Source organism: Odocoileus virginianus, chromosome 1 (assembly GCF_023699985.2).
Source record: "Odocoileus virginianus isolate 20LAN1187 ecotype Illinois chromosome 1, Ovbor_1.2, whole genome shotgun sequence".
Classification (NCBI taxonomy): Eukaryota; Metazoa; Chordata; class Mammalia; order Artiodactyla; family Cervidae; genus Odocoileus; species Odocoileus virginianus.
The window spans coordinates 96,513,634-96,539,540 of record NC_069674.1 but is presented as its reverse complement, the minus strand read 5'-3'; the positions used below and the strand labels follow the sequence as shown (position 1 = coordinate 96,539,540).

At 34.9% G+C, this 25,907-nt stretch overlaps 1 protein-coding gene across 4 annotated transcripts in view; it reads left to right on the top strand.

Moving 5' to 3' along the window:
• MIOS (meiosis regulator for oocyte development) overlaps positions 1–24,629 on the top strand; it is a 37,538-nt gene extending 12,909 nt beyond the window's left edge. For all 4 annotated transcript variants that reach the window (XM_020898973.2, XM_020898976.2, XM_020898974.2 and 1 more), the window contains exons 5-12: positions 804–1,058; positions 3,185–3,354; positions 9,264–9,329; positions 11,228–11,386; positions 15,299–15,451; positions 16,862–17,066; positions 23,148–23,277; positions 24,395–24,629. In XM_020898973.2, coding sequence (XP_020754632.2) covers positions 804–1,058; positions 3,185–3,354; positions 9,264–9,329; positions 11,228–11,386; positions 15,299–15,451; positions 16,862–17,066; positions 23,148–23,277; positions 24,395–24,491 — 1,235 coding nt within the window. In that variant the 3' untranslated portion in view covers positions 24,492–24,629. The remainder of the gene's footprint in view (positions 1–803; positions 1,059–3,184; positions 3,355–9,263; positions 9,330–11,227; positions 11,387–15,298; positions 15,452–16,861; positions 17,067–23,147; positions 23,278–24,394) is intronic.
• Positions 24,630–25,907: the final 1,278 nt, after the last annotated feature.

Here is a 25,907-nt window from a genome sequence, read left to right as displayed (position 1 = left end):
TTTCTCAGAAGTCTCTTTCTAGCTCCTTGATCTGAATTGGCAAATTTCCAGTAGTGAGATTAAAAATAAAGAATTTAAAGTGTAATTATTTAACTATTTTTAAAGTTTCCACAATTTTATAAATAACTCATCTTCAGACTTTTTCATAAGACAATTCCTTATGAAAAGAGAATGAGAATATAGTCTCCTGGCTTAGTAAGGCAGAGAAAACCTTCAGACCATGCCTGTTGTATTTTAGCTTAGTACTTAACCTTTCAAAGTACTTTGATGATTTTATCTTGCTTTTTCATATAGATGTATATATTCGTAGAGCGACAGGAGGAGGAGGAGAGTATGAGCATTGGTTCTCAGGCACTGGGAATACCTTTCAAATAAAAGACAAGATGCCTGCCCTTTTGGAACTTATATTCTAGTAGAAGTGCTAAGGCTGAAAAATAAATAAAATATGAGAGCATATGTTAGTGTAAAGGAAGTGGAGGGAGCAGTGGTCAATTAGATAATAACAGGTGGCACCCTATTTTAGATTAGGTGACCAGGGAGACTTCTCTGAAACAGTGACTCAGCGTGGCCCACGGAACGTTAACTGTTACTCCTATAGCTCTTTCTGGTAACTCAGGAAGCTGTTGTACTTAGCAATATGTAAAGTATGTTTTGTTTGTGGCATGTTTTATGTTTATGCTGTCATAATATTGTAGCTGAGGAGTTGAATATTTAAAATCTAATGTTGAAATACCTCTGTAAAACTGACTTCTTTGCCAAATATGTTTAAAAAATAACCGTTATAAAGGTGTTTCTTCTTTTAGGCATGGTGGAAAGCAGCAGACATAATTGGAGCGGGCTGGATAAACAAAGTGATATTCAGAATTTAAATGAAGAGAGAATCCTAGCTTTACAGCTTTGTGGGTGGATAAAGAAAGGGACGGATGTGGATGTGGGTCCATTTTTGAACTCCCTTGTACAAGAAGGCGAATGGGAGAGAGCAGCTGCTGTGGCATTATTCAACCTGGATATTCGGCGAGCCATCCAGATCCTGAATGAAGGGGCATCTTCAGGAAAAGGTATAGGGTTATATACTAAGATACAGGCCATTCACTGAATCTGTGAAAGAAGAAATGCTGATCATTTTTAAAACTCTAATCAATATTTTTGGTAAATTTTTTTTGAAAGAGAAATTAGCACAGAACTGTATCTATAAAAGTAAATGTTAACCCAGTACTTTTGGTTATGTTTATGAAAAAGAAAATGCTTTAATTGCCTCTGTAATATTATAAAGAATACACAAATGTTATTTCAGTGTTTTTTCTTTAAAGATGATAATTTGGCCAGAATGTTCCTAGATAGAAACATAACATAACCATACAATGTTCACATATATTTTGACCAACCCAGTAGTTCACATACATTTAAAGATATTTTTTCTTGGAGACTAGAACTGCTTGAGTTTGCAAGCATTTTTGTGGCAAACATTTAACTGTATTTTAGGTTATACTTTACTTTCTGTATGGTTTTTGGTTGACTTTTAAGAAACTGAATGACACTTTTAGTTAGACTAATATAGGTTCTTATAAAAATCATACATTGATCTGCAAAAGTGTTTCTGCTTGAGTCTGCTCATTTGAACATCATATCCATTTAATATTTTTTTTTAAAAGAAGAAACAAAGGTAAGTGTGGTAAAATTTTCACTCTGACATTTTGCAAGAGAAAACTCAGAGAAATGAATCTTAATCCAAGAATTCAGGTTTTTTTTTTTTAATTGGGATTATTTCATTTCAATACACCAATTTTTAATACACCTTGCCAAATTATGTATGAGTGTTCAGGTTATTTGCTGGTCCATTTAAAAACTATTACAGTTCTGTTTTACTGTAGGAAAAATACTTGAAATTAGCTCTAATATGTTAGTTTTACATATAGTCTAAAAGTTGAAAAAACTAATGTTTTTCCCAAATTGGCCTCTTTTTCTTCACTTTTACTGTAACATAAATCTGCCCCATTTGAGAGTGCGGTAGAAGATATGTGGTGATGGAAGAAAGAATTGATATTTAAAGCCATTTCTAATTATAATTTTACTATGACCTGAGAGCATGATAATTTTTGTCATCTGTACCTGAAAAATTTGGTGTTAAGCGCCTATCTTAACAATAGAGGAAAAGTGTCTTCAGTGATTTGAATAGCCTTGTTGAGGACTGGAGAAAAAATTTCGGTGAATCAAATAGTCCTTTTCATTTGGAGACAGATTGTTGTAACCAGAATTCACAGAAGACATTCCTTTGTTGTGGTGGTAGCACAGGAAGCAGGCACAAAATAACCTGGGGGAAATGTTATAGAAATGAGGAGCAGGCTATTAAGAACATACAGTGGAAAGTGCTGTTTTATTTGGAAAAGAAGTGAATGATTAGAATTAAGAAACATAATAAAGTTGCTGTAACAAATGTAGAAAACACTTAAGAGTAAAAGTTAATAGTGAATTTAGTTTTCTCTTTTGAAGCTAAACTTGGTTTAGATGACTAGGCAGACATAGGACTAACTGCCTGCCTAGCAACTCATCAGCAGCCCATGAACTACTGAGAACAAACCTTTAAATGACTATTGGTAACAAATACTTTGTTGCAAGTATGTCTAAATACAATTCTATGGTCATTCTGGTAGTTAATTTTGCCAGAGAAAAATTAAAAGTATAACACTATAATAAGAATGCTGAAATACTTTTAGTACTTTGCTGATAAAACACATACATAAGTATGGGTATTATATATGTAGAAATAGGAAAACAAAGATGATTTTGAAAATCGTAGTGCTGAGATACAATAATATTTACCATCAACACTTTGAAACATCTCTGTGTAAATGACCTTGGTGAAGCCGGCAGTGTGCTTTGCTGCTCTGCGTTTAGCAGTAACATATTGGGTAGGAATCTGCCTGGAGTGAGAATTCAGGAATTAAAAGACGTGCTTGTCCTGCCCAAGGTTTGTAATATGGGTAGAGATTTTCTAAGAGGGGAAGTTTTTGCTTGTGGTTCTTGCCAGATTATCTAATATGTGTCAGAGCCCTTACCTAATGGGTGTATTTTTCCGAGGGTTTAAAGTCACCCTGTGATCTTTATTTGTTTATGATTGAAGAACTCGAAGAAGGAAACATTAAGCTTGTGATTACTTTAATCAGTAGTCCTTTTTAATGTGCAGGCGATCTGAACCTTAATGTGGTAGCAATGGCTTTATCGGGTTATACGGACGAGAAGAACTCCCTTTGGAGGGAAATGTGCAGCACTTTACGATTACAGTTAAACAACCCGTACCTGTGCGTCATGTTTGCATTTCTGACGAGTGAAGCAGGATCTTACGATGGAGTACTGGTAAGCTAAGCTGATTTCTGTTTCCTGAGACTCCTCTTTTTAAGATAGGAGTTTTTAATATAACTTTGTTAAAATTTTCTAATGTCACTTGCATAAAGTAACATTCCATTTTGATGAATTTATATTATTTAAAACAAGGTATCTTAAAAATTTGGAGTTTGTTGATAGCAAACTGACCTTGATTTTTTTTTTATGGTTTTAATAAAATTTAGAGACATAGAAGGATTAAGATTTTATACTTTAGCTAAGGAACTGAGCTCTAGAACTCTGCAACTCCAGATACATATATTTTATATTGAAATATAATCTTTTAAATGTGTGTATACTGTTTTGTCTGTTTTTCTTTTTTTAGTTGAGTAAATCAGTGCATAATCACTGATGGTCAGGATGTCCGAGTATCTTGTCTGAGTGTTGTCCTTTGCAGACATGTTCCAGTTTGGAAGATAAATGATGACACTACTTATAGTGGATTTTTTTATTTTTTCACTATTTGGTCTTTTCATTGCAATTTCCTTTTTCCTCTCTGTCCTGCTTTAACCACTTATGACCACATCACTAAATAGGTTCTTTATCACAAAGTGGGAAAAGAAAGAAGTGAGCGTTGTTCATCAGTTTTATTATTGGGTTTTAAGCTTCACCTTATTACCACAACTTTTTTGGCATTTGTTGGGCTTCTTTCTAGCACTGAGAAGAGCAGTCAAATGTGAAATCTATTTCTGGGGTTTTTTTTTTGCCATTGTAACACTTTTAAAAATACACATTGATAATTGATTTAAATGTCAGGTCATAAGAATTTCTAAAAACATGTATTTTATTGAGATATCTTAATGAGTATGTTAATAAATGTTGTTAGTATTCCTTTTGACAATTATTTAGTTTATGTATTTTGTTTACTTTTAACAAATTACTATTGAACTTTTTTAACCACTTCTTATTAGTATCCAAGAGCATGTTGGGGGTTTTTTGTCTTGTTTTTACTATTACTATTCTTTTTTGTTAAATAGAAGACTTTAAATGTTGCATCTTGTGAAAATAAAATACTTTTAGGAAGTAGTAAAGGATAATGAAGACTAGAAAAAGAAGTGGACTGTTTAGAGTTTAAATTGATAGAGAAAGATATTGTCTAATTATTAAACTTCTGTGTTTCCAATTAAGTGATCTATTAAAAATACCCTCTTTTCTTACACCTAAATAAGGGATATCATATCTTGAGTAGGAATTTTATATTTCCAAACTGTGTCAAGAGTGTACCTAATTAAACTTTATATGTAACTAATAATTATCATTGTTCTTTTTTAAAAATTTTAAGTTACAATAATCTCATAAAAGGTTTTGAATTGGGAAATCAGAAGATACTGGCCTGAGTCCTTGCTCTCAGTTACCTAAGCTAGTCAGTTAACTTTTCGAGGTTTTAGTTTTTTCATCTGTAAAATGGGACACATAATATTTATAACTCCTTCCAGATCAAAATAGTAACACATGCAACATAGTTCAAAAGTTAAATCTAGTTTGTACCAAATATTTGTCTGTCTAGTTTGTCTCCTCTTTAGGGCAGAACCATATTTTATAATTGAGAAAACACAGTCTTGGTAAATTCAAAAAGATTGAAATCATTCCAGTCATCTTTTCTGACCACAGTGCAGTAAGATTAGATCTCAATTACAGGAAAAAAATTATTAAAAATTCAAACATATGGAGGCTAAACAACACGCTTCTGAATAACCAACAAATCATAGAAGAAATCAAAAAAGAAATCAAAATATGCATAGAAATGAATGAAAATGAAAACACAACAACTCAAAACCTATGGGACACTGTAAAAGCAGTGCTAAGGGGAAGATTCATAGCATTACAGGCCTACCTCAAGAAACAAGAAAAAAGTCAAATAAATAACCTAACTCTACACCTAAAGCAACTAGAGGAGGAAGAAATGAAGAACCCCAGGGTTAGTAGAAGGAAAGAAATCTTAAAAATTAGGGCAGAAATAAATGCAAAAGAAACTAAAGAGACCATAGCAAAAATTAACAAAGCTAAAAGCTGGTTTTTTGAAAAAATAAACAAAATTGACAAACCATTAGCAAGACTCATTAAGAAACAAAGGGAGAAGAACCAAATTAACAAAATTAGAAATGAAAATGGAGAGATCACAACAGACAACACTGAAATACAAAGGATCATAAGAGACTACTACCAGCAGCTCTATGCCAATAAAATGGACAACTTGGAAGAAATGGACAAGTTCTTAGAGAAGTATAACTTTCCAAAACTGAACCAGGAAGAAATAGAAGATCTTAGCAAAATGATCACAAGCAAGGAAATCGAAACTGTAATCAGAAATCTTCCAGCAAACAAAAGCCCAGGACCAGATGGCTTCACAGCTGAATTCTACCAAAAATTTAGAGAAGAGCTAATACCTATCTTACTCAAACTCTTCCAGAAAATTGCAGAAGGTAAACTTCCAAACTCATTCTATGAGGCCACCATCACCCTAATTCCAAAACCAGACAAAGATGCCACAAAAAAAGAAAACTACAGGCCAATATCACTGATGAACATAGATGCAAAAATCCTTAACAAAATTCTAGCAAACAGAATCCAACAACATATTAAAAAAATCATTCATCATGACCAAGTGGGCTTTATCCCAGGAATGCAAGGATTCTTTAATATCTGCAAGTCAATCAATGTAATACACCACATTAACAAATTGAAAGATAAAAACCATATGATTATCTCAATAGATGCAGAAAAAGCCTTTGACAAAATTCAACATCCATTTATGATTAAAACTCTCCAGAAAGCAGGAATAGAAGGAACATACCTCAACATATTAAAAGCTATATATGACAAACCCACAGCAAGCATCACCCTCAATGGTGAAAAATTGAAAGCATTTCCCCTGAAATCAGGAACAAGACAAGGGTGCCCACTCTCACCACTACTATTCAACATAGTTTTGGAAGTTTTGGCCACAGCAATCAGGGCAGAAAAAGAAGTAAAAGGAATCCAGATAGGAAAAGAAGTGAAACTCTCTCTGTTTGCAGATGACATGATCCTCTACATAGAAAACCCTAAAGACTCTACCAGAAAATTACTAGAGCTAATCAACGAATACAGTAAAGTTGCAGGATATAAAATTAACACACAGAAATCTCTTGCATTCCTATATACTAGCAATGAGAAAACAGAAAGAGAAATTAAGGAAACGATACCATTCACCATTGCAACAAAAAGAATAGAATACTTAGGAGTATATCTACCTAAAGAAACAAAAGACCTATACATAGAAAACTATAAAACACTGATGAAAGAAATCAAAGAGGACACAAACAGATGGAGAAATATACCGTGTTCATGGGTTGGAAGAATCAATATTGTCAAAATGGCTATACTACCTAAAGTAATCTATAGATTCAATGCAATCCCTATCAAACTACCAACGGTATTTTTCACAGAATTAGAACAAATAATTTCACAATTTGTATGGAAATACAAAAAACCTCGAATAGCCAAAGTAATCCTGAGAAAGAAGAATGGAACTGGAGGAATCAATCTGCCTGACTTCAGACTCTACTACAAAGCCACAGTCATCAAGACAGTATGGTACTGGCACAAAGACAGAAATATAGATCAATGGAACAGAATAGAAAGCCCAGAGATAAATCCACGAACCTATGGTCACCTTATCTTTGACAAAGGAGGCAAGGATATACAATGGAAAAAAGATAACCTCTTTAACAAGTGGTGCTGGGAAAACTGGTCAAGCACCTGTAAAAGAATGAAACTAGAACACTTTCTAACACCATACACAAAAATAAACTCAAAATGGATTAAAGATCTAAATGTAACACCAGAAACTATCAAACTCCTAGAGGAGAACATAGGCAAAACACTCTCCGACATAAATCACAGCAGGATCCTCTATTATCCCAGAATTTCAGAAATAAAAGCAAAAATAAACAAATGGGACCTAATGAAACTTAAAAGCTTTTGCACAACAAAGGAAACTATAAGCAAGGTGAAAAGACAGCCCTCAGATTGGGAGAAAATAATAGCAAACGAAGCAACAGACAAAGGATTAATCTCAAAAATATACAAGCAACTCCTCCAGCTCAACTCCAGAAAAATAAATGACCCAATCAAAAAATGGGCCAAAGAACTCAACAGGCATTTCTCCAAGGAAGACATACAGATGGCTAACAAACACATGAAAAGATGCTCAACATCACTCATCATCAGAGAAATGCAAATCAAAACCACAATGAAGTACCATTATACGCCAGTCAGGATGGCTGCTATCCAAAAGTCTACAAGCAATAAATGCTGGAGAGGGTGTGGAGAAAAGGGAACCCTCTTACACTGTTGGTGGGAATGCAAATTAGTACAGCCACTATGGAAAACAGTGTGGAGATTTCTTAAAAAGCTGGAAATAGAACTGCCATATGACCCAGCAATCCCACTTCTGGGCATACACACTGAGGAAGCCAGATCTGAAAGAGACACGTGCACCCCAGTGTTCATCGCAGCACTGTTTATAATAGCCAGGACATGGAAGCAACCCAGATGCCCATCAGCAGACGAATGGATGAGGAAGCTGTGGTACATATACACCATGGAATATTACTCAGACATTAAAAAGAATTCATTTGAATCAGTTCTAATGAGATGGATGAAACTGGAGCCCATTATACAGAGCGAAGTAAGCCAGAAAGATAAAGACCATTACAGTATACTAACACATATATATGGACTTTAGAAAGATGGTAACGATAACCCTATATGCAAAACAGAAAAAGAGACTCAGATGTATAGAACAGACTTGTGGACTCTGGGAGAAGGCAAGGGTGGGATGTTTCAAGAGAACAGCATTGAAACATGTATATTATCTAGGGTGAAACAGATCACCAGCCCAGGTTGGGTACATGAGACAAGTGCTCGGGCCTGGTGCACTGGGAAGACCCAGAGGGATCGGGTGGAGAGGGAGGTGGGAGGGGGGACTGGGATGGGGAATACATGTAAATCCATGGCTAATTCATTTCAATGTATGACAAAAACTACTGTAATGATGTAAAGTAATTAGCCTCCAACTAATAAAAATAAATGGAAAAAAAAAGAGAGAAAACACACTGAGGTATCAATTGAAATGAACCTATGTTTAAAGGAGGACTTCATGGACTGACTTCAGTAGATATAGGATTTTTTATCCACCCTTAAACTGTATTTTTACTTATCACAAAATGAATTGTACCTTCTACATTTATGGTAAACACTTTTCAAAATAGTATCTTAACAATATTGATAAGTATACCAAAACTTAAGAATGTATTGTAATGCCTCTTATTTTGCTACTAGCCACGTAACTGTATGACAGTATATTACTGTAGCCACAAAAGTGTGTCTATTTACTTATTAGAGTATGTTTTAAAGCTTTGTGTTTAGAAACATGTATTGATATTTCTAAATCCTGTGCTAGTGTATTTACTGATAAGTCACAGATTTCCTAAACTTGTTGATTAACTTAGAAGCCAAGGAAAGATTTCCTCAGTTTCACCAGAATAAATTTCAATGATGAAAGGATTATTGGCATCTTAAATTTGATAAACTGTACACCATTGTTTTTGTTTTATGTTAAAGTTATGTAAGACTGAACTAGTTTTAGTTTTTTTAAAGTAAATTGGTCATTTTAAGAGGTACATCTTTACTTTGTATGAATAACCTTAGCACTGAGTTTTCTGAGCATTACATTAAGAAAGGCATCTTAGGCAGTTCATGGCTCTGCTAGTATATACACAATAACTTATTAATACATTTGAAAATTAAGTTGTATATTAGGTATAAAATATCTAGTCTGCAAAATTTAAAACTCACAGCACCTGAAAATAACTCCTTGCTTCTTCTCTTCTTTTCAGTATGAAAACAAAGTTGCCGTACGTGACAGAGTGGCATTTGCTTGTAAATTCCTTAGTGATAGTCAGGTAACAACTAATTTAATTTGATATTTAAATTGATTACTATTTACTGTCAGTGGATTAAAAACTAATCTTTATGTGTAAATATGTGTGAGGTTTATATAAAAATTCTTCTAAAAAGTGAGATAATTTCTTTTAGATTGAGACATAAACATGTATCATACCTAAATTTATTGATTTAAGAATGCTGACTTAACAAGAACCTACTATATAGCCCAGGAAACTATACTTAATGTCTTGTAATAATCTGTAAGGGAAAATAATCTGAAAAAGAATGTTGTCTATATGTATATATATTTTATGTACAGCAAAGGGATTCATGACTGAAACTAAAACCAGTATAAACCAACTGTACTTCAGTTAAAAGGAGTCTGAGTTAATAGTTTGTTTCTGCCGTGATGAGTGAGATTAGTCAGTAGGTAAAGATGTTAAAGTTTTTAGTTTAACATCTCTTAGTGATACTACATTAAAGAATTTCTTCATTTTATAATACAATAAACTGGTAGGACATGAGGGTTTGGCAACCCACTCCAGTATTCTTGCCTGAAAAGCCTGGCGGGCCAAAGTCCATGTGGTTGTGAAGAGTCTTAGCAACTAATACTTCTACATGAATATACTATGTAGATAGTGAGAGAGAATTGTACATAACTAGCTTTTAATACAGTATGCTAAGTACAGTAGTGAAACAGTGCTAGGGGAACATAGCAGTCTTGGCTAGAGTTTGGGGTAGGATGAAGTCATGGGGTTGCAAAGAGTTTGACACAACTAAGAGACTGAGCATGCATGCAGCACGAAGTCAGGGAAGACCTTATAAGAAATGGTTTGGTTTTCTGTTTGTTTAGGATAAGATTATAAAGGACCCATGTGCTTTACTGGATCAAAATCCCAAAAGAGATTTTCAAGTTGGTTTTTTTTTGCTTTAATTTTATTGAAGTATAGTCGTTTTACAGTGATGTGTTAATTTCTGCTGTGCAGCAAGGTGACTGCGTTATGCTTTTATACATTCTTCTTCATATTCTTTTCCATTTTAGTTTGCCACAGGATGTTGAATATAGTTTTCTGTGATATACAGTAGGACCTTATTGTTTACCCATCCCTCATATAACATAAGAAATATTTATTGTTGGTAATCTTTAAGTTCTGCTCCAATTCAGATTCCGTGACTCTTACATCCTAGCAGCCATCAAGAACTGTGCGTAATAATGACTGTTGTTGCTCAGCCGCTCAGTCGTGTCCACCTCTTAGCAACCCCAGGGACTGCAGCCCGCCAGCCTCCTCTGTCCATGGGGTTCTCCGGCAAGGATACCGGGGTGAGGGGCCAGTTCCTCCTCCAGGGCATCTTCTTGACCCGGTGATCCAGCCCGAGGCTTCTGTGTGTCCTGCATTGGCAGGCAGATTCTTTACCACTCGTGCCACTTGGGAAGCTCAATAATAAGGACAGTTTTCTTTAAATTTAAAATAGTACACTGGGAAGACCCAGAGGAATCGGGTGGAGAGGGAGGTGGGAGAGGGGATCGGGATGGGGAATACATGTAAATCCATGGCTGATTCATGTCAATGTATGACAAAAACCACTACAATACTGTAAAGTAATTAGCCTCCAACTAATAAAAATAAATGAAAAAATAAAATAAAATAGTAAATTGTGGATCCTTCATAGAACAGTTAACAAAACATAGTAAATATCTTTTCTTTTTAAAAAGATATTTTAAATGATCATGGATGTTGTATTGTAATTTATAATAGATGCACACTTAGAGATCACATATCTAGGTTTTTATAAGGGCTTTTATTTTAAAATCTTTTCTATTAAGAGTAAAATTGTTCCAAATGTAGAATTTATGAAGCAGAAAATACCAATAGTGAAATGGATTGCTTTAGAAAAATCACTTTGAATTTTCCAGTTAAATAGGTATATCGAAAAGTTAACCAATGAAATGAAAGAGGCTGGAAATTTGGAAGGAATACTGCTTACAGGCCTCACTAAAGATGGAGTGGACTTAATGGAGAGTTATGTCGACAGAACTGGAGATGTCCAAACAGCAAGTTACTGCATGTTACAGGTTAGTGCAGTGTGGCAGGCAGCAGTTTATTAAGGAGAAAAAAAAAATGCTTAGCCTTCTGTTTTCTTCCCTTACGGAGTAGATATGCTCTTTTGCTTACTTGGGATCTCTAGGAGACATTTAACTTTAATCACTTAATCTACAAAAGACTTCTGCCTTATTTTATTGTCCCTAAGTCTCCTGCATTGGGTTACCCAGTTTTTCCTTGCCCTTTGGGAAGTGTCAGTCTTGAGTTTATGTAGAGTTCAAATGAAGCAGAAATACCTCTCTTCGATTTCTCTGATTGTTGACAGAACAACACTGTCTACAAAGAGATTGCCTTTCCCTGATCCGAATTACTGTACCTCTTTCTTGAAGTACAGAAGGCAAGTTACACACAGCTCTCAATCCTCATTATTCCCTTTCATTCTCTCATTTCTTCATTTACTAAATGAGCATGACTCGGAGTAACCATTCATCTGTTTTTCTCTCAGTTTTTACTGCCCACTGATTAAAAATGGATTCCTGGCTAAGATTCCCTACAACTTTGCTTTTGTTGGAAAAATGGTGACATTGTAGAGCACTTTCTTGAGATTTCCTTAGCTCTCCAGCAGATCTTACCCTTTCCTGGTGTTGTCTCTGCTGTTCTTATCCTTTTATGCAGTACAGTAGCATGCTGCATACTGAGTAAATGAAGTAAAATTCCTCCTCCCCCACCCTGCCTTCTTAGGAACAAATGTAAGTATTGGCCCACAAACCACAGAGTAAACTTACCTTAAGGTATCAGGCTACTGTCCTTCTATAGCATAAGGTATCGTTGTTTTGTTACCAGAATGAGTCTACATCTATTAAATCATGGTATAGATATATGGCTATGAAATAGAAATGGTTGGTAACCTTTAACAAGGTTTATAAAATACATTTAAAATGCACTGTATAATTGGATCTTGCTTTAAAAAAATCTAGTCTGATAATCAGCTGCCTTTTAATTGAAACATTTCCTCCATTTATATTTATATGGTCAAGATTCAGTCTACCATCTTGCTATTTTTCTGTTTTGTTTTTCTGTTCGTTTTCTGCCTTCTTTCAGGCTAATTAAGTATTTTAGTATTTTACTTTATTTCATCTGTTGGCTTTTTAGTTATACTCCTTTTCATTTTCTTCTTCTTTTAAGTAGTTGCTCCAGGTCTAACAATATGCATCCTTAACTCATCAGTCAACAGTTTAACTCCTTATAGTTTACATTTCACACCTGGTACATCATGCTTCCTACTTCACCCTTTCTCCTCACACCTGACATTGTCTGCTTTTTGTTTCATATTTCATGTTTCAAAAATGTTATCACAGTGTAATTCCATTTACAAATCTCCCTCCTTTGTCCTATTGTCATGTATTTTGTTTCCACATACGTTATAAACTCCAACTTATAGTTTAGTATTTTTGCTCTTAACAGTCAGGGTGTCTCTTATGTAAATTATGTGAAGAATGAAAATATGGGCTTTTATATTTGATTATTGGCCGAGCTGTTTTTTTAGTGTCTATTCCTTACAGTAGACTCAAATTTCATCGCTTGTCATTTCCTTTTGGCCTTTTTCTTTAGCATTTCTTATAGTTCAGAGTTGCTGGTGACAGATTCTCATAGCTTAATTTTAATTGAAAATGTCTGTCTTACTCATTTTCTTTCAACACTTTAAAGATGTGGTTTCACAGTCTTCTGGCCTCCATTGTTTCTGATGAGAAATCAGATATTATTGTCTTTGTTTCCCCTGGGCTGCTTTCAAGATTTTCTTCTTGATTCTTAGCAGTTTAAACCTTGAACCAAGTTGTGGTTCTTTTTATCCTGCTTAATATCACTCAGGTTTTTGGATGTGGAAGTCAGTGTTTTTCATCAGATTTAGGAAGTTTTCAGGCATTATTTAAGTATTTCTTTTTTTACCTCAGTCCCATTCTCTTCCCTTTCTTGGACTATTGTTATTAAACCTTTTGATTTTGTCCTACGGGTATCTGAAGCTGTGTTCATTTTCCTTTCACTTGTCCCGGTTATTCAAACTGGATAAATTCTATTGATTTGTTAATTGGATATTCTTTCACCTTCTATCTGATGTTAGTTTTTCCAGGGAATTCTTAATTTCAGCTATTGTACTTTTTAGTTCTAGAGTCTCAATTTTTTTTTATTGTTTACATTTTTCAGCTTAGTTCCCTATCTGTTTATAATTAAAGCGCTATTTCTTCTAAGTCTGAATACATGTCTAATAGTTGCATTGAGGTCTTTGCTTATTCTAACATAAGGGCTATTTAAGGGTTAGTTCTATTAACATTCATTTTCCTTTACTTTGAACCACAATTTACCTGTCTCTAATATGTCTGGTGTTGTTTTTAATTCAATACTGGACATTGTTTGCAGTCCACCATAGAAATGTGGTTTCTTTTCCTGCTGATGTGCGTTGGTTAATGCTTTTGTTAGTTCCGTTACTTACTGATCACTTTGGTCTTAAATTTTACTACTGTGGGAAGCCCATAATATTCTCAAGTCCTTCTAATTTGATCAGACTTAATCTCTGAACTGTTTTCTCTGCACACATTTTCAGAATTTGATTTTAAGTTTTATTGAAATGGTTCTAGAGAAGATTTACCACATATGAATTGACCGGATTCTTTCTTAGTTTATCCTTATTGCCACAGAAGGGGAAAGAGTGGGATAGGAAAATTTCTGATTTTTCTGAGTCTTCTTTTTAAATCAGGGATTTAGTTCTGGCAAGTTGGTCATAACTAGGAGTCCAATAGATGTTTACTTTTTTAAAAAGTGAAATTGTCAACTGTTAGTTTTTCATGTGTTCTTTTAGCTAAATTTAACTTTTCTGGTAATTGAAGTTAATACCCAATTACTAGGTGAAAGATGTGCTTCTCCTGTCTTGATGAGTTGTCTAAAGGTAGATTGTCTTTATTAGCTGTTACAGGTTTCTTTTTTCCATAAAATGAATGTGACGTTCTCTCTGACATTTCACTTTTCTCTGTGGCCCCAAAACAGAACTGGAAAAACTTGGCTTCAGATTAATGTCCATTGCATCATTGAGGATAGAGGCTTTTTCTGCTTTGTTCATCATGTGAAGATAAGGATGTTATCCTGAATAGAACTAAAAGTAATATATGAAAACTCAAAGCAAGCATAGGTGAAATGTGGAACGTTACAGCTGCCAGAGAAAATAGAGCTTTCAGAAAAGTCTTACTGGCAGGAAATTGAAGTTGTTAGTGAGAAGGAATCTAAAGTAGATTTAAGGGAAAGAAAGTATTTCTTTTCACCATGGCTTAGGGGTCAAAGAACTAAGCATTTTTTGTTCGGTTTTGGGTTCTTTCTTGCTTTTTTTTTTTTTTAACGGAGATAAATACATGTTTTAATTGAAGGCCAGGGAGAATAAGCAGTTTTAATTTTCAGATAGATAGGTATACTAAAATGGCATCTGAATTCACAGTGTAGTGCTAGATTGAAAGGACCAAGCTCAGTATTATTTTAAATGTGATTGAGCAGTTTTGGTGTGTATTTGGAATGAGATAGTAAATATATTTTGCCAACTAAAAAGTTTTAAGTGTTGGGAGAAAAAAAATATTTACATCGTTTTTTGACTTTTTACTGCATTCAACCAGGGAGGTGAATTGATTGCTCTTAGATCTTTAAACTTAAGTAGGAGAGGATTACACTTCCCTGGCCAGGTATAATAGTATACACAGTGCATATGTATGTTATTGGTAGAAGCCAGTTTAAATTAATGGAGCTTCCATCAACTGTTGTATCTATGTCCTTATTAGGAGCCAGCTTTTGACAAAAAGGTAGCCTGTTTCTTCCCTTGTGACTCCCACTCACATGTTGCCTAGAATCTTCTTCAGGCTTAGCCAGGAAAATTTTTAAAACTTAAATAATTCATGTTTTCTTTTTAGGGTTCTCCTTTAGATGTTCTTAAAGATGAAAGAGTTCAGTACTGGATTGAGAATTATAGAAATTTGTTAGATGCCTGGAGGTTTTGGCACAAACGAGCTGAATTTGATATTCACAGGAGTAAGTTGGATCCCAGTTCTAAGCCTTTAGCACAGGTAAGTGCTTTGTTTTGGAGAGAATCAAATTGTAACATGTACCTAATAGCCCAGCCAAAAAAAAAACAAGTGTTTACAGCATGTTATTTGGGTAAATTGAGGGTTCAGTTTAATAAATTGCTATTAATAAACTTATTCTTTTGCTCATGTTGAGTTCCCATTGATGTCTTTGTCTAACCAGCCTATACTTTGTCTTTAGATTTCATGTTTTTTTGATCCTACACTTTCTAACAGTTCTCTCAGTGTCTTGCACTTTAATCTAACACAGAACAAACCACAGCAGGCCTAGAGGATCTTAAGCAAACCTAACTCAGTCCTAAGACTGTCTGAGTGAGGCTTTCTAGTATATTCCAAGACCTTTCAAATTTTAACTACTGTATGTTCTTACACTTTGCACTTGAGTATTGTTTTTTTCTGCACTATTATATATAATAAGGCAGGACTTGTTTAATTGTACATACATATATATCTATATGTCTAATTACACATAGAAATTTATTTCTTCAAGCAGTAGTTTAAAAAACATGAAATCAGCACTATTTAAAGTAAACAAGAATTTACTGTATAGCACACTGTCTTGTTATAACCTGAAAGACTCTTGAAAAGACTGTAAAACTGAATTAACTTTGCTGTGCACTTTAATACAGTATTGTAGATCAACTGTACTGTGACTTAAAAAAGCAGCATGAGATCAGTTATTACATAAAGCACTTGATATGAGATCACTGTATCTGATTACAAGCAGTAAATATCATTAACAGCCAGGTATATCCTCGATGTGAGCACTGGATGGTGCTATTTTCCTGTTTTAGAAAGTTGAGAAATTACTGCTTGTATTAAAACAACCTGAATATTAATAAAGTAGTGTTACATGATATTTGTTAGTACTCTGTATCATAAGTGTTTGAGAGTCTAGGAGTTTAATATAAAGGTAAAATAAACAGTTTATATTGCTATTATTCCTAAGTTTTAGCTATTTACTATTATAGGCTCCTTGACTCCTTTTTATCTTAGGAAATGAGTATTTTCTTTACAAGAAAATTTTGTTCAGAATATTATATCGTTGAAATTTGTATCAAAAGTCATATTAGGATATTTTGTAATGTCCCAGTGTGAACTCTTATTTAGTCTTTGTTATTCCTAAACTTTGGAACCTAATGCTGCTGAGTTTTTCTGTACCTGTCAGTGATGTTAGGAAGAATATAACTAAACAAAGTAACAAGAAGTATTCAAGTAATGTAACAGCTAAGTAGAAGTCTTAGAACTAGCCAACTTAGCAGGTACCTTACCGTATACCGTAAAACGTTTAAAATTATCGGAAACGACTTTGTCAGGCTCGAGCTTCAGTCATTTTAGCCTGCACTCGTGGCGCCTGCGTCTCACTTGTCCCTCCTCTCCTTTGCGGTGTAGGTGTTTGTGAGCTGCAACTTCTGCGGCAAGTCCATCTCCTACAGCTGCTCCGCGGTCCCCCACCAGGGCCGGGGCTTCAGTCAGTACGGCGTCAGCGGCTCACCCACCAAGTCCAAAGTCACCAGTTGCCCTGGCTGCCGGAAACCCCTTCCTCGCTGTGCACTCTGCCTCATTAACATGGGAACACCTGTTTCTAGTTGTCCTGGTATGACATGATTCTATATAATAATTCAATGTACATTTTTGAGCTGAAATTGTTTCTACATAATTTATTTAGTAATGTTGTAAATAAAAGACATACCACCTTGGGTTTATATTATTTCTAAGAGCAAGCCACTTTGCTTGCTTGGCAGTTTTTGTGTTCTATAATTTATAAAGTCTATATATTAAAAGTAAAATCTCTATCCACAGTATCTCTAATCTCACATGCTTACCAGTTTAAAGTTTGTAAGAAGAGCTTAAATGTTAAATAATCATATACTGTTTTTTTACCACTTTTTCTAAGAGGAGCTCCCTCAAATTTTATGTTTAAAAGTCACTGTGGCCTTAACTAGTAACAGATATCTTGTGTGCATAAAGAACTTTTGATCATCTCAAAGCACTTTGACATTTTCTCTACTTCATCTTCAAAATCTGCCTGTGAAAATATACGTGGAAAGTATTAGCCTAGAAGTCAGAGTCCTGTCCTTCTAAGTTTTGGTGGTGTTTCTGCTGTGTTTGTCAGCTATCTCATAAATATATGTACTTTTTTAATGGCTAAAAGTATTAGAATTATTGTATACTGCTTAATGTAAACATACAGAGAAAATTTTTGAGACCAGTAGATAATCGACTATAAACGTACTTAGTGGCTGGAAATATTTCAGCTATTTATATGTTAAAAATCATAGTAAAGCAAAAATTTTAATTAGAAACACTTGAATATCTGGCATAGTGGTAAATGAATAAGGAGTGAAGAACTGCATCTGATATCAGAATGCCTGTTTTAGTTCTGGCTCTGTGATGTTTAGTCTGTGAGATTGAGAGTCACTTTAACCCACTTATATACGGAGTGTTGTACTGGGAGATCCTCCTAGTTATGAAGTTTTATAATTCTGTTCTGTAGCTATTCTCCTAAGTAGTCTGTTTTATTGTTACCTTAACATCTGAAAGAGGTTTGCTAGTATCATTAAGTTGCTATTTTTCAGAATAGTTTCTTTTTTAAAAAATGAATTTCTTTTATCTGTTTTGCTTATTTGACTTATTTTTAGCAGTCCTGAGTCTGTGACGCTGCTCGTGGACTTTCTCTAGTTGCAGCAAGCAGCTGCTGCTCTCTAGTCGCAGTGCATGGGCTTCTCATTGTGGTGACCTCTACCACAGAGCACAGGCCCTAGGACTGCGGCTTAGGCGTTGTGGCGCATGGGCTTAGTTGCCCTGTGGCATGTGGAATCTTAGTTCCTGGAGCCAGGGACTGAACTCATGTCCCTGGCGTTGGCAGGTCGATTCTTAGCCACTGGGCCCCAGGGAAGTCGTCCCCCACCCCCACCCTTTTTTTTTAACAAATGCAGTATGTAATGCTTTAAATGCACGTTAGTCTTGACTTGTTTTAATCAAAGACTTTCACTTTTTACATTGCATGTTGATCACTTTTTTAATGGCCTTGAAAGAAAGTATTAGTCCCTCAGTGGTGTTCAACTCTTTATGATTCCATGGACTGTAGCCCACCAGTTTCCTCTGTCCATAGAATTCTCTAGGCAAGAGTACTGGAGTGAATTGCCATTTTCTTCTCCATCTTCCCGACCCAGGGATTGAACCCGGGTCTCCCCCATTACAGACCGATTCTTTACCATCTGAGCCACCAGGGAAGGTATTGCTACTAATAAATAGAAAATAACAATTTGAAATAAAAATCTACTACAATGAAAGAACAAGGAGGCAAAATATGGCGTCCAGTAAGTTCTATGTGAACTTAGATACTTAGAAATAATTGAACTTAATATGTCTTTTGGACCATAAGTCTCAGCAAATTGTAATGGCTAGAGTGCTATTGCTTTTTGTTAGATAACTAGCTTTTCAGGTTTTTCTATTTTTGAAACAGGTAAGAAAATATAAAAACAGTTTTCTTGAATTTGAAGAAAATTAAACCATAAAGCATTTTAAGCTCTGTTATAGAGGCTATTAATTTAATGAAAATTCAACACCCAGGTTTATTAAGTCTTAAAACTTTCTCATATTTGCTTCAAATTTTTTTTTTAATTTGCTGCAGAAATAATTTCTTAATATAAATTTGAATACTTGTTTAATGCACCAAATTAAGTTAAGGCTGATTACTAGGATGACTCAAAGATCCTGGTGGAGCTTATGGTATATAAATGTATGAATGAGCATGGATAGCTAACATAAAGTAAGTTATATATTCTAGAAAATAAATGCTAGTTCAGAATCTTTGGGGCTTCCTATCTGGTGCCGATGGTAAAGAAACCACCTGCCAGTGCGGGAGATGCAAGAGATGCAGATTCAAACCTTGAGTCAGGAAGATCCCCTGGAACAGGAAGTGGTAACCCACTCCAGTATTCTTGCCTGGAGAGTTCCATGGACAAGAGGAATCTGGCAGGCTACAGTCCGTGGGCTTGTAAAAAGTTGAACATGACTGAGCAGCCGAGCATGCCTGTCCACAGGTCCTTTTATCTGTCATTCCCAAACCTCTATAAGATTTGAAAAGCCAAAGTTTAGGTGTTTTTTTTTTTGAATTGTCAAAATCTCATTTGGCAAAAGAAAAAAAATCTGTTCAGAATTGACATGAAGTTATTAAAGTTTTTATTTCTCTTGTTTGTGAACATTCATATATTTCATTGCAGAAATACTGATGTGTTTAATTATAGGATGCTGCCTCAGAGTTTTCCAGAGGGTGTAATTTAATATTTGCTCATTATTTTTCTAACATCCCTAAATATTTCAAATTCTGAAATACACTGGGCTCTCTAAGGTGAATAAGGGGTATTTTAGGTATTTTATAAAGAAAATATTAGGAATTTTGAAAGAAGATAACATTGCTTCTATCTGACACTACCCCCCCCCAAAAAAAAAGAAGCCATTTAAGCTAGTCCTCTAAAGTTTTTTTTTTCTTTTTTCTTTTTCATTTATTTATATTAGTTGGAGGCTAATTACTTGATAGATTTAAATATGTGAAGATTTTAGAGAAGCCTGTCCAGGTTGTAGATAGAGTACAGAGTATGTACTAGAGTAGAGATTAGTAAAGACGGTAATTACTGTGAGTCTGTGAAACTACTGAGTAGATGAATATGACAGAGTCTAGGAAGCAGTGTAGGAAAATTAGGGGAGCCTGATTCTGATCTTTAAAGGCAGAGTTGAACTGAGTTAATTACAAAGTAGTATGCATTTTCTTTTTTTATTCTGTAAAATCAGAAGACTCTTGAGTTCTGAAGTAAAATAGGACCTAATAGAAATCAAATATTGGCTCATGGCAGTGTAAAGATTCAGGTGTATAAACTTCCTTGTAGCTCTGTCTGCAGTTAGAGATGGCATCCATCAATCATGCTTTGTGATGCAAATACCCAGAGTTTCCTTAAGTTTATTTAACTGAGAATTCCAAATTTTTACACTGAGTTGTACTTTCAAAGTTGGACTGCTTTTGAGGTGTCTCATTGAATTTATAATTATACATACTTAGTTATATTTATAAATTATAAACTAATATTTAGCATTAAAAACTATAAACATTATCTATATAACAGTGTTTTAGTGCCTGTTTCTCTAAGTACTAGAAGTGTTACAGTAAACGAAACAGACAAAATCCCTGCCCTTACAGAGCTTAACTTTTCCGTGTGATACATTTGTAGAAGTTATATTATATATTAGTTTATTATTCTTCTTACTATCATCATTGTTATTGTTATTCTAGTTAGTGCCTAAGTGAAACTCTGGTTTCCCCTTACCTATTCTGTGGCATTTACCTTCATGATTTACTATAAATCTTTTAAATTTAAAAGCTGTTTGAGGGACTTTCCTGGCAATTGAGTGGTTAAGACTGTGCTTCCACTGCAGGGGGTGCAGGCTCCATCCCTGGTGGGGACATAAGATCATGCATGCTGTTTGGCATGACCAAATATATAAAATTTAAAAATAAAAATTATTTTTAAAAATTGAAAAATAAAATAAAAGCTGTTGATCTTTAAAAGCCTTCTCATATGGCAGTGAGGTAGTGCTGTTATTTTAAGCTTTATCAGAAGCCTAAGAATTAATCTGTCCTGGATTCAGTCTGTTTTCTCTATGGATTAGAAGTTACAAAAACAAAGAGGAAATCACCAGTGAGAACTGTACACAAAAGTATAAAATGCTTTATCCTTAAAAGGTCTATATTTTCTTTCTCTCTTCCCTCTTTTCCTTCCTTTCATTATTAAATGTTTTTATTAAGCTTTTAGGAAGAATTTCAGTGTGTGTATATCTTAAATCCTTGAACCACCTTTACACCCTTTCATCTTCATACCATTACAGAAAGAGATAAGTATATTAAAAACTGTCTGCAAGACTGTCCAGCAGTAGTGTGTTCAGCAATGACCCAGTGAACTTTTGAATATAGCATTATGTCTCAATACGTACACAGTTGCTTCTTTAAGCTTTATATTTTTACTTCTTTCTATTCTTTTCTCTATACATGGTCATATAATATTTTGATTTGCTGTTTTAGAACGAAGTGAAACATATTAAGGTGGCCAAAATTAATAGAATAAGGATTTTTCAAGCATTGCAAGTTACATCAATGTGTGTGTGTGAATGTACCTGTATAAATAACATTTTTCTTCAAATTTTTGTGGACTCTAATACAAATATATAGAAATGTACACATCACGTACTGTGATAAATCAGTTGTCAGTGAGTCTCCCACCCTGCTTAAGATAATACTGTCTATACCAGTGGTCATCTCTCCCTTCCTCTTCACACCTCTTGGGGATCCTCCTCAAAGCTCACTACTGTCCTAAATCATCTGTTAATTTACTCTCTTGCTTGTCTGTGTAGTTTTATCACACATTTTCTTTTGTCTGTGTTTTAAACTCTATAAAAGAATCAAATGGCATATATCCTTTGACTTGCCGTTGTTGCTCAGCCTTGGAGTTTTTTTGTTTTTTAGTTTCTGTTGTGATGAATGTAGTTGTGATTTATTCATTTTTATTACTACTTACCATTTATGACTGTAACACAAACTCTGCTATTGGAGATTTGTTTCTTTCCAGATTTTTACTGTTACGAACATTCCTGCATATGTCTCCTTTCACCATCCACAGAAGTTTCTTTAGTTCATTTTCATGGAAGCTAAGGGATTCCCTCGTAACTCAGTGGGTAAAGAATCTGCCTGCAAATCAGGAGACCTGGGTTCAGTTCCTGGATTGGAAAGATCCCCTGGAGAAGGAAATGGCAACCCATCCCAGTATTCTTGCCTGGAGAATATGTAGGTAGAGGAGCATGGCAGACTACAGTCTGTGGTGTCTTAAGAGTCAGACACGATATAGTGACTAAATCGCCAGAGAGTTGCGAAATCATACTGTTTGCGAATGTTTTATTTAGGATTTTATGTCTGTTCAGGAGGGAGGTTGGCCTATAATCTTCTTTCTTATGTTACCTTTGTCTGGTTCTGTTAGCAAAGTTATACCTGCCTTATGAAAGGCATTGGGGAATTTCCCCGCTTTTCCTATACTTTGGAGAAGTTTGTGTGCGTGCTCAGTCGCTTCAGTTGTGTCTGACTCAATACGGCCCTGGGGACTGCACCCTGCCAGTTTCCTCTGTCCATGGGATTCTCCAGGCACTGGAGCGGGTTACCATTTCGTCCTCCAGGGGATCTTCCCAACCCAGGGATCAAATCCACGTCTCTTACGTCTCCTGCATTGGCAGGTGGGTTCTTCACCGCTAGTGCCAATTGGGAAGCCCTGAAGTTTGTGTAGATGAAAATTACCTGTTCCTTCAATGTTTGGTAGAACTCACTTGTAAACCAAACTTGGTATTTTCTTTATGAGGAGATTTTTAAACTCCTGATTATTTCTCTAAAATTGTTAATTAGGATTACTTCTTAGTAGGTTTGATAATGTCTGTTTTTCCACTTATTGACTATTAAAAATACAAGAAATTCTGGTTATTTGGTATTTTTCAATCTAAACTACATTCTAACATTAAAACTGCTATTTCAATATGATGTGTGATTTATATTTTGACATAATTTCAGATCTACCTTTTAAGAAATTTTGAATCAAGTATTACGGTATAGTTAATGAAGATCATTGTTTTTAACCCATAGGAGGATCCAAATCAGATGAAAAAGTAGACTTGAGCAAGGACAAAAAATTAGCTCAGTTTAACAACTGGTTTACATGGTGTCACAATTGCAGGCACGGTGGACACGCCGGACACATGCTTAGTTGGTTCAGGTAATCAGCACATTCCTTCTTTAGTAGGCTTGGAATTAGAGGAGATAAAGCAGAGAGCCTTTTAAATACTTCAGGTTTATACAGTCAAAGGATGGATGGATTTGTTTTTTACTGTCACTTAAGTTAACACAGATGGTGCAGACATTTGTATCACTAGTTTGTATAATCTTAAACTATGAAATTAATACTTAAGATTTAAGAAACTTTAATAAATGTACGGGTTAAATGTTTGAAAAGCATTATTTAACTTTATTTGGGGAGAGGATATATTTACAGTTTTTTACAGCTGACTGAATATCCCATCATATATAATGTATAGTATGTAACTGAGTTAAATGATAGAATACATGTCAAACTTCTGTAATAGTTATCTTTTATATAAGCTTGTTATGTAAAAAATAAACATTTCATACAAAGGAGACTCAAGATCATATTTAACTTTTACTTTGAGGGCTTCCCTTGTAGCTCAGTTGGTAAAGAATCTGCCTGCAATGCAGGAGATCCAGGTTCAATTCGTGGGTCAGGAAGACCCCCCTGGAGAAGGGGTAGGCTACCCAGTCCAGAATTCTTGGGCTTCCCTTGTGGCTCAGATGGTAAAAATCCAACTGCAATATGGGAGACCTGGGTTTAGATCCCTAGGTTGGGACGATCCCCTGAAGAAGGGAAAGGCTACCCACTCCAGTATTCTGGCCTGGAGAATTCCATGGACTGTATGGGGGTCCAAAGTCCGTGGGGGTCACAAAGAATCAGACCCAACTGAGCGACTTTCATTTTCACCTTCAGTGGTATCAGTGGCCCTGTACTCTTCATTGCTATGACTTTTGCACCCAGTTTGTCGCATTGGCTTAAATTTAAACTCTGAGCACAGACTGTTACGGTCATAACTGTAAATGAGATATATTTAGAAAGTAAAGCTGTTCATTTTTCAGTAACTTTTCCCCCATGTTCAGCTTGGTGCTTATTTCTAGTTTAATGCTTTTGGTCTTCAGGTTTTAATTCCTGTATCTTTCCAAATGCCATTTTGAAAAATTGCATTACAGATATGATAGGCTGTATGATAAATGTGTGTACATATGTGTAGTTTAGATTTTTAACTGTGACTTGACCTGTGTTTCAGGGATCACGCCGAGTGCCCCGTATCTGCATGCACATGTAAATGTATGCAGTTGGACACAACAGGGAATCTGGTACCCGCAGAGACTGTCCAGCCATAAAGTGCTGTCACCTAAAGAGGAGCCTTCAAGTGCAGAGCTTCCTAATAGATGTCCTTCACAGCTCAGAAACATACCTCAGAACAAGTCACTCATGACTTTCCTGTTACGGGAAAATAAATCATTCTATCAAATCAGCAATTTGATGTTTGAGTGATTTTGATGTACTTCACAGAGACAAATGCTGCTGAAATGAACATCGGTGTGTGAGCATGAATTCTGTCCAGTAGGTTGAAAACGTTCATTTTGGAAGGAACTTTTCTCGGGTTTTGTTGAAATTGTGAATGCTCTGCAAGCAGTTTCTGGAATCACTAAGAACAGACCTTGAACCCATGTTGAAATTGGATATCTTTTGGTAAAATCTGCACACTTTTGAAATAGAATAATATGAATAATTTAGTGGTTCAGACAGTAGTTTAAGCTCAACCATGCTTAGTTTCCTTTCAGGTAAAATTGTGGGTTTTTACTTTTAGAATTAGAAAGACCCCCCCGCAACACCCTACACTGGAGAATTATTTCTCAATGTATGATTAATACATATTTTTTAAGGAGTCTTTTCTCTCATACACTTTCATTTTAAGATAAACCTTTTGGCACTGACATTTATTGTCTTCCTAAGAAAGGTCAAAATTGAGAATGTGTTGTATGACTTTTTCTCGTATGAGGAGAAAAATATGCACCACTTTAAGGAAAAGTATATAAAATTTTCCATTTCCACCTTTTGCTTTCCCAGTGTCCTGATTTGTCTTCCAAGGTTTCTTACCCTGTTAATTCATCAACGTATGCTCATCTGGAAGCATTGTGCAGAATGCAGGGTCTGTACACGGTTTTATGTGATCAACCATTCAGCATAATCTATATGTCCCTACTCTGAGAGCCCCTCTTGTAAAATATTCTGTTTTTACAAACGAAGATGGAGATGTTGAGGAAAACAGAGTCACTTTGGAGACAATTTCATTTTTTTTATGTTTCTAAAAATAAGTTTATCTGGGCCAATACAGGGACTTCATTTAAAAATTTTATTTTTTCCCTTTTCACAGCTAGATAGTTAAAAGAGAAATACAAAGATTTATAGCATCATCTGACATATGCAGAGGACTGAATTTCATAGTTGAAGTTGTACTTTTAGAAAAATAGAAAGTAAGCCTGAAACTTAGATTTTGAAGAAGAAATATCTTAAAGAATTTCAGAAGCTTTTATGTTAGCAATTTTACCTGGTAAAACTAAGATCTATTAGATTAATTTGAGATAAGACCTAAGTCCTGAACAAAGGCAGATTAAATTTATTTTTTGCTTTGAGGTCTTTTTACAAATGGTCCTTTTCTAGGAAAAAAAAATTGCGTATCTACACTAAACATCTCATCAAGATGACGGTCTTTTGTTTAAATCAAAGAACTGAAAATAGTTATGTTTTATATA